The sequence below is a fragment of the Epinephelus moara genome, chromosome 2, assembly GCF_006386435.1.
Source record: "Epinephelus moara isolate mb chromosome 2, YSFRI_EMoa_1.0, whole genome shotgun sequence".
Lineage (NCBI taxonomy): Eukaryota > Metazoa > Chordata > Actinopteri > Perciformes > Serranidae > Epinephelus > Epinephelus moara.
The window spans coordinates 23811841-23824668 of NC_065507.1; the positions used below are offsets into that span (position 1 = coordinate 23811841).

At 44.7% G+C, this 12828-nt stretch overlaps 2 protein-coding genes across 2 annotated transcripts in view; one reads left to right on the forward strand and one right to left on the reverse strand.

Moving 5' to 3' along the window:
• The window catches only part of schip1 (schwannomin interacting protein 1), a 281861-nt gene extending 270639 nt beyond the window's left edge, over positions 1 to 11222 (reverse strand). Inside the window, exons 1-4 of the mRNA XM_050068304.1 lie at positions 11185 to 11222; positions 10850 to 10943; positions 1569 to 1636; positions 1216 to 1302 (exon numbers count right to left, since the gene is read on the reverse strand). Of these exons, the coding sequence (XP_049924261.1) occupies positions 1216 to 1302; positions 1569 to 1636; positions 10850 to 10943; positions 11185 to 11207 (272 nt within the window). The 5' untranslated portion in view covers positions 11208 to 11222. The remainder of the gene's footprint in view (positions 1 to 1215; positions 1303 to 1568; positions 1637 to 10849; positions 10944 to 11184) is intronic.
• A 129-nt stretch (positions 11223 to 11351) lies between these two features.
• LOC126401428 (P2Y purinoceptor 3-like) lies at positions 11352 to 12776 on the forward strand. The gene has a single exon (XM_050062672.1). It carries the CDS (start codon positions 11754 to 11756, stop codon positions 12774 to 12776), a length of 1023 nt encoding a protein of 340 aa, XP_049918629.1. The 5' UTR covers positions 11352 to 11753.
• The last annotated feature ends 52 nt before the right edge of the window (positions 12777 to 12828 follow it).

Sequence of the window (12828 nt, forward strand, 5' to 3'; positions counted from 1 at the left end):
TTCTCCGACCACGTAGCGAGCCACAAGCTCCGTGGCTTCTTTCAGACTGATAGGTTTAACGTTATCTCCGTTATTAGAACCAAACGACAGCCGTTACTGTTTCGGAGCTGAAGGACCAGCGTTCTAAAAGTAACGGAAGTAACTGATATCTTGTTTGAAAATGTACTTAAGTATTTGATTACTCAAACAGCAAAGTAACGCGTTAGGTTACTCGTTACCGCAAAAAGTAATCAAAGTACTCTATACCCAACTCTGCTGGTTGGTTATCAGTACAAATGATGAGAAACTGTAAAAATATTGGGTTCTTTCATTTAACAAAAGTAAAACCATCTCATTTCAATTTCAACTTCTCAGACATTTATTTCTTGGCCAATCTCAAACATTTTTCACCCAATATTTTTCTCTCAGCTTTGCCTATTTTTCCTGCCCCTTTGAGTCTCACACAGCTCACACACTTCTCTGACCTCTCCTCTCCTATCTCCCCGCTCCTTTCAACCCCCACAGATCGCTCTCCCCGTCTCTCTTTTCCACTCTCTTTCATCCCTGTAGTCACCCCAACACCAGGGTCCAGGATGGAGTGTAGGATCAATTACCCGATGGAGAAACACATTCACCTCCAGTGGAGCAGAGAGACAGCTGAGCCAAATGGAACAAATTGAATTAAGCCATAACTCCAAGCTCCAAAACCAATACCTCTCCCCCTCCCTTCTTCCTCAATCCCTATTTTCTCCACTTTTATTCTCCCTTTGCTCCGTCTATCTGTCCGTGCTTCCTCTTCTGTGAGTTTATCCGGACATTTTTTTTACTATCCGTCTCACCTTTCCACACCCCAATCATGTTAACTCCACACAGAAACATTGGCTTTCTCTTCTCTATCCTCGACTTTCAAGGAAGTGGGAGCCTGAGGCGGGAGCTGTCCTCCCCTGTTAAACCTATAAAAGCGTGGGCCCGTGTTTAAGTAAAATGGTATTAGATGGCAGTCTAAGAGGGTTCATGCTATCGAAAGTGCACTCTGACCTCAGCTCCGAAATCTCATCAGAGAGCAGACTGAATTAAAGCCACGCACGAACTGATCTCTCCCACACGACATGCACTTTTAAGGTCATGTGGGAGACACTCAATGTGAAACTGACTCCAAATGTAGAGGAGGAACACAGATATTCCGTGAAATAAAAACATAAACAAGTACACAAATAAGCAACAGGTGATACTCACACAATAGCCTTTATTTCCAGGTGCTGTTGTCGCTCATGACGACGAGGGCTATTGTCATCCTCTTCCTCACTCCTACAAGGACGGCTTCTGTGATAATAACAAGGCAGATAAACAGAAATATGAGGCCAGTACAACAAAAACAGCACACAGTGTTTACAGCTCAACATTTATCCCCCAAAATCTTTATACTTGATATCAGAAGCGCTTCTTTCGTAAGTAAGATGATGTCATGGTAGAGTTTATGTCCAAGAGTATGGCCTTGTTATGGCAGCATTAAAGAACACCATCATTGTAGACTGAGTCCACAACACATGAGGATTTCTTTCATGTAACAGTAGGGAGTGTAGTTTTACCTCTCCACCTTGGGAACTGCTTGTCCTCCGCTGTGATTGCAGTAGCGATGATACCTCTTCACTTCCTCCTGCACAGTGAAAAGCATCAATACGTCAACAAGGTTTTTAATTCTCTCTGCCAAGTACATGACACAGGAGGAGCTGCGCTTCGATAAGATACAATACTCAATCAGCAGCTTTTCATGTACGTGTAATTGCTCTCTCCTCCTACGCACACTGTCTGTTTGGCATCGCTGTTTAACTGAGCCTAACCAGAGGAAAACTGCTCTTTTTATGATTTCTGTCTGTTATCTGTTTATTAACCTTAAGAGTCGCAGCGTGTCTGGGTCTGTTAACACACACATAAATAATCGTAAACACACATCTTGGTAGTGAAAACAACTGGGTGTGTATGTGTGCTGCTGCTGCTGCTGCAAAACAGCAAGTGTGTGCTCTGCAGGTGCCAGCCAGCCAGACACCGGCTGCAGGCCAGGGGGTGAGGCCCATCTCAGGCAGCTCTGGGGCGACTGCCATGAAGCTCAATGGGACTGGACAGATGGATGTGCTCCCAAAGCAGCAAAGCAGCAAAGCAGCTCCACTCCATCTCTAGTATTCACTCATCTCCGTGTTAGCCAGCAGGGTGCAAGCTGTGCGTATTTGTCCATGTTTGTGTTCAAGCGCTTGTGTCTACATCAAGGGTTTAAGCATACATTCGGCTCACAGATCAGATACAGGATTGAATGTCTATAGTAGGTGTGATGAGAAAGGTGACCCTCACAAAGAGTTATCACCCAACTCAGCTGTTCCTCTCAGCTCCACGGAGCGTTTTAGTGTCTTTCAGCTCATTGTTTGGTGTTATGGCCCACAACTTTGGATCAGTCTCACTGCTCACATCATCCTTATTTATAGCTGCTGTGGGCTGCTGCTTTCAAGGAAAAAGCTCTGATGTACCCAACTGCCCAGCACCAAACAGCGGGCAGGCTGGTGAGGATAGTGCAGCTGAGGAGACGGACATTTCTCTCAGGAGTTAATGAAAGAAAGCTAAAAAGAGAGGGCTTACATTCATCAGGTAGCCAGAAACACAACTCCAAATCAGTGCTAATGTCGTTTCATGTCTGCTGGATGTGTAGTAAGCAGCTGTTTGATTTGTCACATAACTTTGTCAAAATAATCAACTGATGGAGGTTTAACAGTCCAGTGTGTCCAGTTTAGGGGCATCTATTGACAGAAATGGCGTAATAATCATAACATTTATATGTTTTCGTGAGTTTATAACCCTGACACTAAGAAATATCATTATAGTCTGCTGCGTTCTTCATATAAAAAAGGGAAATTCTCCAACCACACCATGTGGCCATAAACCCCAGTTTAAACATTATTACACATACTGATGTTAGTTGCTGTGGAGGCACAAAGACCATTTAAGCCCTGTTTCCACCAAACGCTTTTGGTATGGTACCTTTGGAACCAAAAGTAACCCTTCAGACATGGTACCTAGACCCTAGGTCCACTTAGCGTTTCCACCACAAACAGTACCCTTAAATCTGGGCGGAGTTGCTGTCACTCGTTGCTCTGTTAAGCACCGGCTGTATGTCCTTATCACCGCTGGCACAGAGGGTCTGTACCACAGAACGTGGCTGCATGCCGACATTTTCAGAACAAAATAGAACAGACTGCAGCAGACGGCAGCAAAACATCCTTTCATTTTACAGTTACAGTTTACTAATGTTTGTAAAACTCTCCATGGAATGAACAGTGGTTACATGAGCCTCAAAACTGGCCACAACTCAGCCTTGAGCAGAGTGACCGTCCGCTATTGACCAATCAACAGACTGCAGTGTTCACAGCTCCACCTTTTAGTACCAGATCTGTGTGTTAGGTACCCCAACAGAGGGGGGACCAAAAATGAGGACAGTATGGAACGGTTCCATTGGTACCATCCACAACTTTTCACAGTGGAAACGGAAAAAAGTGTACCAGACTGAACTGAACTGTACTGTACTGCTCGGTGGAAACAGGGCTTTTGTCAAGTCGATTAATTTGTTGACAAACACTTTCAGGCAGCAGCTGAGACCACTAACAGTTCACAGTGTTAGGACACAATTGTGACATTTAACACATTAAAACAAAACTGGTACTGTTTCAGAATACTTATTAATCAGATTAGTTAATACTGCATGAATTTTTTCTCCCTCCACAAACATATTGCCCCACAACGCATCATTACAACCCCTGTGTGTTACATAATGTAAATTTTGGTACACGTAGTCCATACACTGCAATGTTGCTGCATTAGCTGAACAGTTCTGAATGTTCTTGCCTTGTCTGTCAGTGCAGCCAAGAGGGATTAAGTGTTCAGGATGCCAGGCAAAAGGCCAATACGGGTTTAAAATACAACTGTATCAACAAGTGTTCTGCTGTATTAACTGCAGACTCCTTCCAGATGCTCAAGCTAAAATAAGAATCCGTGACAAATGACAATGGTGGTGCTTAACGTGGGAGCAAAAATAAATAGCCATGTTATTAAAATTGTTTTTAATAGACTACAGTCTTGCATGCTTGAATATACACATAGGGAGAGTGCTAAAGTGGCAGAAATGTGTTATTTAAAGTCACAGAAGCACATCTTAATGACATTATAATGACCAACTGTCTTCTTCTACTGCTGACTGAACAGTAAGAGCATTGGTACTATGACTAAAACATAGACTGCGTCATTTTGAAGTGTAACTATTCCTCTGAGTTTTTGCAACACTTGCTTCATACGTTCTGTTTTGTTTACTAATTTTTTTACAGTGACTTTCTTTTGTGTTTACAACCAACCTTAATTTCTTGGGTCTGTGGACCGGATAGAAAGCACTAAAGTTATATGAGAGCAATAGAAAGACCGCTAGAGAGCAATACAGCCGCAGCTGATGACAGGAGAAATGCTTTCCCTGCAGCCTATAGGGTTCATGACAATCTGTTAAATCAATAGCTGAGAACATGATTGCATAAAAACGGGGTATTAACAGAATCCTATTCTGCTGGGCTTGTAAACAGCTTCATCACATTATTTTCAAATATCAAAATAAAGGCGATCGATAGAGTGAAAGGCTGGGGAAGGTGGAGGGAGACAGTAATAAGCGTAATGTCACTGAAAAATGAGGGAAGGAAGGAAAACAGGACGGAAGGGGAGAGAAAACAACAGCACATAGCAGAAAGTCTGCTGCCCTCTAATTGATGAGTTATTAAAATCATAATTTCTCAGAGTCCTAGTTCTATCACTGAGATTAATGGCGGGCATAGCACGCACACACACACGCACACGCACACACACACACACAAAGACAAAGCCTGTGAGATGGTCAGCTCTCTGTGCCCTTCAGACTACTGTTGTCTCTCAGTGAGATAAACTCCCACACACACGTACATGAACACAGCACACACCTGAGTGCACTGAGAGAACAAACACGCCTGCATGCACACACACAGTCACATGTAAACACACACACACACACACACACATCAGTCTGATCTCTGAGGATTTGATTGCAGTGTGGTGATGTGCCGAAACATCTGCATCGGACTATTGGCTATTTGGCCGCCGCTCGACTGGCCGATCAACCCGGGGAAATGTCCAATCAGGAGAGGACCTGTAGCAGTGGAGATGCTCATTAATCGCAACATCGGAAATCAATTTACATGCGCAGTGCGTGTGAGGAGTAATATGGAAGTCAACATTTAGTCTTTCGCCTGAGTCCTTGAGTAAAAAAAAAAGCCCGCTGAGAGATGTAGGTGTTACTGATGTGCTCATGTGATTACATTATTTGAAATAGTGTTTTATCTCAGTGTAATGGCTACAGGGTAAAACAAGCACTTTGTACTGAGGGAAATTGATGCATTTATGCTATTTTGCTCAAACCTTTAAATCCTACTTGAGCAGAGAGGAAGCAGGAGACAAAGAAAAAGACACTCTGGTTTTAAGGCATAAATTGACAAAGAATTCAAATGATAAACTTTTATTGACTAAGAGCTGCAGCGCAGAAGCAGTTTCATACTGATCAGATAACGCCATTTACGGACCTATACATTCTCCCAATACCCAGGCCGCTGCAGTTACACAGCCATCAATACCAGGCTGGAGCGGGAGGTGTAAACTAACCTATGAGGCACAGATAAGGAACAGCAACACCGAGGAGGCTCACATCATGCACACATACAGATGTGAGGTTAATTTCATATCTAGAAGTAAGCGCTTCATCAAATGCAGACAGACACATTTCTTTTAGAGCCACACACAGGTTTTATAGGTGTGATCTGAAAGAAACGGCTCGCCTAAAAGACCCATTTAAAGCTTACACACCAGGGCCGCACTAGTAGTTATTTTTTAGTATCAATTAATCTTTTTTTCCATTAATGTTTTGTCTAGAAAATTTAACAAATGGCAAAAAATGCACTTCACAAGTTCTTAGAGCTTAAGGTGACATCTTTAAAGGGCTTGTTTCGTCCATCAGCAGCCCATAACTGAAAAGTAGTCAATTTGGAAAGATATAAAAACAGGGTACAAAGTTGGAACAAGCTGATGCCTGGTATTTCTGCTTGATGAATGACAACTGATGACATTTTCTGCTAATTTTGGCTACTTGATGGATCCCTTGAGCACTATTGCACGCAGAATGCATACAGCAGAGGCTACATTTACATTACAGGGCTTAATGCTCAATTCTGATTGTTTCCCCAGATCCGATCTTTCTGCCTAGATCAAGGGTGACAAACTCATTTTAGTTCATGAGCCACATACAGCCCAATTTGATCTCAGATGGGCCGCACAAACCCATTGCCCAATAACCTGTAAGTACCATCAGCTCCAGTGTTTCCGTTTTTTTTTCCTATAAAGAATTATAAGTACATTCTGTAGACGTTCATCCTTTTACAAAACAGATGAACAGCCTTGAGAGAGTCTACTTCTCACTGTCATTACATGTGCATTTATCCATACATTTCCTGATACAGATTCTTTTGAACTGAAGCTTCTGATTGACAATATTTTGCATAATGTTCAATATCTTTAAACATGGTCACAGTAAGTATTCATTGATATATCAGAGAACTGTCAGGGTGGAAAAGCCTCTGAAGCAGAATTTTTCTTGAAGTATGTATTGCTTAACTTGCTCCTGACACCTGGTACCTCTTTGTCTAGTCATCTAGTGGGCCGGATTGGACCCTTTGGTGGGCCCACCTACTGTTCACATTCATGTTCGAAGTGACTTGTATCTGACATCAGTGTGAACAGATCTCTGCCAACCAACAATGTCACATATATGCACATTCGTACTAGCCTGGAAATCCAGACCCAAATCTAGAAAGATTTAGGGTCTGGCTATGAGTAATGCAAATGGCCCAACTCGAGGGGCGGCACCAAGCATGCATTTGAAAATATCACTGCACGCAATTGAATAACACTACGACCAATCAGAACAATACACGGGGTGACATATCCAGAGCTTAGCTACCAGCGGAGCTAACTGGTAGATTAGACTCTTGCCGTATCCGGTCGGCAAAACAGCAAAAACGTTCTTGCAAAGGAAAGATTCGAGCGCCGTCTTCTGTTCCTTTTAGAGAAAAAGCCAAGTCTAACTCGTTCATTGTAGCGGCCAAAGCCGTTTCAAACAACTGGTGTTCATCCGTAGCCATCTTGCAATGTTTACTGACTGATTCTGGACTTTGTCGTCGCAGCGCTGTCGTCATCTGTTTAGCTTGCCTCTGGCCCGCCTATATCAGATACACCGATGTGATTGGTGCAGCTCGGCTACAAGGGCATGGGTAATGAGCATCATTACTGATTGCCAGAGTGACTCGCTGAGCAAATTCAAATTGTGCTCTCACGAGAACTCTGGATTTCCAGGGTACATTCGTATAACAACAGCATCATTTTGTGAATCAGGCATTTGGGGGAAATATAAATGACACTGTGGCGCTGGCTTCATCTTCCAAATGATCGCCACAGTAGGAAGGTCTGAAGATGTCATTCTGCATAATAATTAGCCATGTGCTTCTCTTTGGGAGAGTGTGTAGCATATTTTCAGAGAAATGGCCCCTCTTAGCAATATGACCGTTTGTTTTCAGGATTAAGGGCTGTCGAACAAATGGGTTTTAGTCCATTAGCTCTATTAGCAGCTACTGTTGTTAGTTCTGTGGAGAGAAAGGTGTGTGTGCGGCTGGGAGAGGAGTCAAAAGTGGTGTAGCTGTGATGTGGAAGGTCTTATGGAGGAGCATTTCCTCCAAAACTTAAAATGTCTTGGGCTGCATTCCTACATCTCTGTTAGTGCCCCACAACAATGCTGCCATGATATATAGGCAAGCTGTCCCCGTCAGAAAGCGTATGGCAGTTGGGCTCTACTGGCTGACGCCTGGGGGCAGCCTAACACTGCAGCGGTACAGCTACAGCAGCCTTCTAGTTTTAACTGACCACTCAGACACTGCATGGTGAGTGATATGTGCCAGCGCATGTCAGTATGAAATGGAAAAAACATGGATGTGGGAAAAAACTAACATGAATTCCGATTCTCAAAAAGGCCACATGGCAAGTGATCGGATACTACTCTAAAAAAAAAATCAGATCTGTGGTACACGGGAGCAAAAGAATCTGATTTGGGTAACATTTGCTTGTAATGTGGATGTAGCCATTGAGTCTTGAAACCTACATGTGTTGAGCTGACAGTACTGCAGTAAAAAATGTTGAGCATTCATAAAAGGTTAGAGGGAGAGTATCTGGGATGTAGGATGAGGGAAGCAAGAGGATATCAATATGAAGGAAGAGGAGGCCATACGTTTAGTCTAAATAGGGTAAGGAGAAGAAGAAAAAGACATCCTGAGAAGTATGGAGGTGGGTGGAGTGTGACGAGTAGAGATGAAGGAGGTGTGAGAGTGAGGAAATGACTATAGAGTCTATCAAAATGCAAAATGGAGCATTTGGGACTATTTCCCCCTGCTACTATTAACCAGTAGAGAGCTGCTCTGGTTAACATATGGTGAGGGAGGAAGTGAAACACACACACTCTCACACACGCACACACGCACACACACACACACGTGCCCATCATCGTCCATGGGGCTTCTTTCACTGATCAAAGACTAAGCTCTCTCATTTAGACCAAACCAGCCTTCCAAGACATGGTAATGGGATGGGATGGAAATGACTATTAAAAAAAAAATGTCAGGAGTGTGTGTGGCTGCACATGTGTGTATCCATGCATGCCTCCTTGTGTATCCTTTGGAGGAGTTAGTATGCGTTTTCATTAAAAAGGTGCATTTATTTCCCGAGGCATTGAAGCACAGCACACATACACACACAAACACACACATGGAGGATGTATATTTCTTCATCGTATGACCGTGGCGGGCCAAGAGACACCTATCTGTCAGTGTGCAGGCTCATCTCGCTCCAGCGCGGGTTATTACGACTCAATCGCGGAGCGTTTGAGTGAGCTGGCGCAAACAGCACTCAGCACAGCTCTGTCCCTCTGGGGGAGAGACGATAATGCACTTCTGAAATATGACACCCATCCCTGGCACCACACTTCCACTATGTACATCCCTCTATATATTACACGGCACCGTATCTGTGTGACTCCCACGGTGTGTGTGAGTGAACTGATGCTGCCCTGTGCTGTGATACAGGGTCTGAATGGCACCTGTGTAAACTGGATTTCTGCTTCCTGTTGAGCACAAACACCAGTTTATTAATCCCTGCATGTTCACTGAATTAGGAGCAACAAGGGGCCCTCGTGAATGATATTGATGAATGATTTCAAGACTCCAGCTGCAAGTGCTGTGTCAACAGGATCACCTGTACTATATATTTCATGCTTAACCCCATTAAACGTGACCCCCCTCTGGCATGCTATTTAAATAAGCTCTGTGTAAAATGGTTAACAACAAGGGCCCGTGGCCGTAAAATTCAGCTGTCCCATTGATTATGGGGTAATAGCTGGATAGATTAATGTGTTTCTCAGGGGGTTCACGCCTTGGCAATGAATCTGAATCACTCACACAGACACAGCAAGTGGAGCAGCCTCCATATCCAATAACCTGCATTTCTGTCCTCACTCATATTTCACACGCCAATTACTGGTTAGTCCTTCACCAAGCTTCTCCGTGTCCTCCTCTGTATACGTACCTCCTCTGACATGGCGTCTCACAGTGGATCAATTTGGAAAAGTCATTTTTGGAGAGGAATAATAAAATTCAACTGTCGGGTGATGCAGTGGAAACGGATTGGAACAAATCTGGAGTCAGAGTGAGAAAGTTTAAGGGAACATGCATTGAACAATGAATGTGTGTGTGTGTGTGTGTGTGTGTGTGTGTGTGTGTTGGGGGGGGGTGGGGGGGGGCGGTTGCACCATCATAATATATTGCAGAGTAAGTCAAAAGCTGTGATGGAACAGTGCTTTCAGAGCTCACGCGCTCAATATCCCCAGCCGCCGATAATGCGCAACACTACATCACTGGCATTAAATATTCAGAAGCTCCATACAACCAGGTGAACCTGTGCACCTTCACTCACCCGAGCACACACAGGAAAACATCATACTCCTATTAAAGGTGATTCTAGCTAAACTTAATTACATTATGAAGTCAATCACTTCAACTCTCCTCAAACCAACTGTGTGAGTTTCACAAACATGTAATATTATCCCCTCACAGGAGCTCTGCCACCTCAGTCAGCTATACCTCCACTATTCCCTGCTGATGATGAAGCCATTTGTAGTGGGAGGCACAATATGTAGTATTAATGAGACCTTTTCTGCTGCTGCCATGACAAAAATCTTTAAGTGGCCTCAAGCCAACATGAAAAAGCAATTCCCCTAACCAAATTGAATTCAGTCATTTGTGCCATTGGAATGGGTGAACAAGAGAAGCAAAATGTAAAAGCAGTTAAGGGAAAAAAAGAGATGTAGTTTTGCAAATGGTAATATAGCAGTTTTCACTGTCCGTGGTGCTGATGCTCCTCTCTCCATCTGCTAAACCACTTGGCAGTAGTTGCTGAAATGTCATATTGCAAAGAATCTCTTTGAATTTGTTTGTACAGTCTATGATCTTCTTTTTTCCACCTTAGAGCTGCTGAGCAGTGTGAGCATCAACTTACTGCTCCTAAAAAAGATCAGAAAGTGAATTACATCATTGCTGAAATGCTCCCTCACCAAAGGAGAAGGTGCCATCATCCGCTTGCAGTATCCTCCCAGACAGGCAGAGTAATAGGCACAATTCAGTTTACAGTTATGCCTTATAGTGTAATAGACTGTCTGCTGCCCTCTTACCTGGTTATTAATGCACAGAGCAAGGTGTTTCCTCTCCCGAGCCACAGCCAGACTCCCGCTGCGCAGCCTCGCCTCCTCTCCCTGGTACATGCTTCTGGAAGGACACCGCTCAAGTTAAGACACATAAACTCTCCAAATGTGAAATATGCTGTGAGGCATTGGCACATGAACAGCCTGTCCTCAGCTCTGTGCAGCTGCAGACAGAGTAGTACCGTTATGCAGGATTTTTTTTTATCACTCAACAGTGCATGTCGGAGCAGCCTGTACTGGAGCTCCTCGGTTATCCTGAATAAACACTGTTGCCTTACATTTATGACTCTATATGTGCCACTAACCTGTACGTGCCGTTCCTCAGCATGACGAGCTCTCCCTCTTCACGGTCAGACAGAGATGAAGTGAACACTTTGAGTCGGGAGCAGCCGGAGAGAGACCAGACTTGGAAAATCCTCGCAGCCAATGGGACGCTGAGCGTGTGCGCGTCTTTTTTCTTTTTTTTTTTTTTATACAGCACCCGACGCGCGCGTGTTGACGGTGTCATTTAATTTGGCAATCGGCTTTAATCTAAGCATTAATTATTCTGCACGCCTTCTCTCTGGGGAAGGGCAATCGCATACTACAGTATCTACAGTCTATTATGCGGGGCTTTTGAAATGCCTCACGGTGTGCCAATCTGTTTGCTCATATCCTAGATATGGCTTTATAATGGTTTACATCACACGTGTGGGCTGGGAGCAGGAGGGGACGCACAAGTTGAACAAACACCTGCATTTGGTATTTCATACACAAAGCACGTCATCATTACACAGTGCGCAGCAGACAGGTGAGGTGTGAGGAGAACTGGTCTATCTATTAATCAAAGTGACTCGGCCTCCACATTATCAAACCACCTCAGCTGATCTTATGAATGGAGGACTTTAAAATCTGTCCAGTGACTAACTACTACAAAAGGATCCTTCTGCCAGTGTCCTACAGCATTGTGTTCCTGCTGGGCCTGAGTTTAAACGGCGCCCTGCTGTGGTGCGTGTGCTGTCGGCTGCGCCATTGGAGCAGCACGGTCATCTACTCGACCAACCTCGCCGTGGCGGATCTCCTGTACGTGCTGGCCTTGCCCCCTCTCATCATCAGCAATGCCATGGGCAGCATGTGGCCCTTCGGGAACGTCATCTGCAAAAGCGTCAGGTTCTTCTTTTTTGTCAACCTGCACTGCAGCATGATGTTTCTGACGTGCGTCAGCGTGCACCGCTTCCTCGGAGTGTGCTTCCCCATCGCTGCTGTGCGCCTCAGGACCAAAAAAGTCGCCCTCTTCGCGTCAGGCTCGGTTTGGATCCTTGCCACTGCAGAGATTTTACCCACATTGGTCTTTGCGCACACAGGTGTGATCAACAACATGACTGTGTGTTTTGAGATGACCAACCCGGGGCGGTTTAAAGTTTACTTCCCCTACGGAATGTTTTTGGCCATAGTGGGCTTTCTGATCCCATTCCTCGTCGTTATCACCTGTTACTGCTCCATGATGACGGTGCTTTACTGCAGGGCCCCGGACAGCATCTCCAACGCGAGGACAGCTCGGATGCGCAACAAGTCTATTTACACACTCCTGGTTGTGTGTCTCATGTTTGTGGTGTGTTTTGTGCCTTATCACATCGCCCGGACCGTCTACTTGTTTGTGAGGGTCTACATGCCCGAAGACTGTCACCTGCTGAACGTGGTCATGATCTCCTTCAAGGTGTGGAAGCCTGTGGTCAGTTTCAACTGCTGCGCAAATCCCCTCTTCTACTTTTTAAGCTGTAATCGGCACCGTCAGAGGCTCCGGGCCTGGCTGTGGAGGCGGAGGAAGAGGGTGCAGCCCGGTGTGAGTGTGGTGGATGTAGGCAGCGCACACAGGTCCGCAGGGCAGAGAGCATCCATCAGAGGTCTCATTAAGTGACTTTTATCAGGAGGCCGTGGGCGGTAATGACATTAGGACTGTACCAACACTG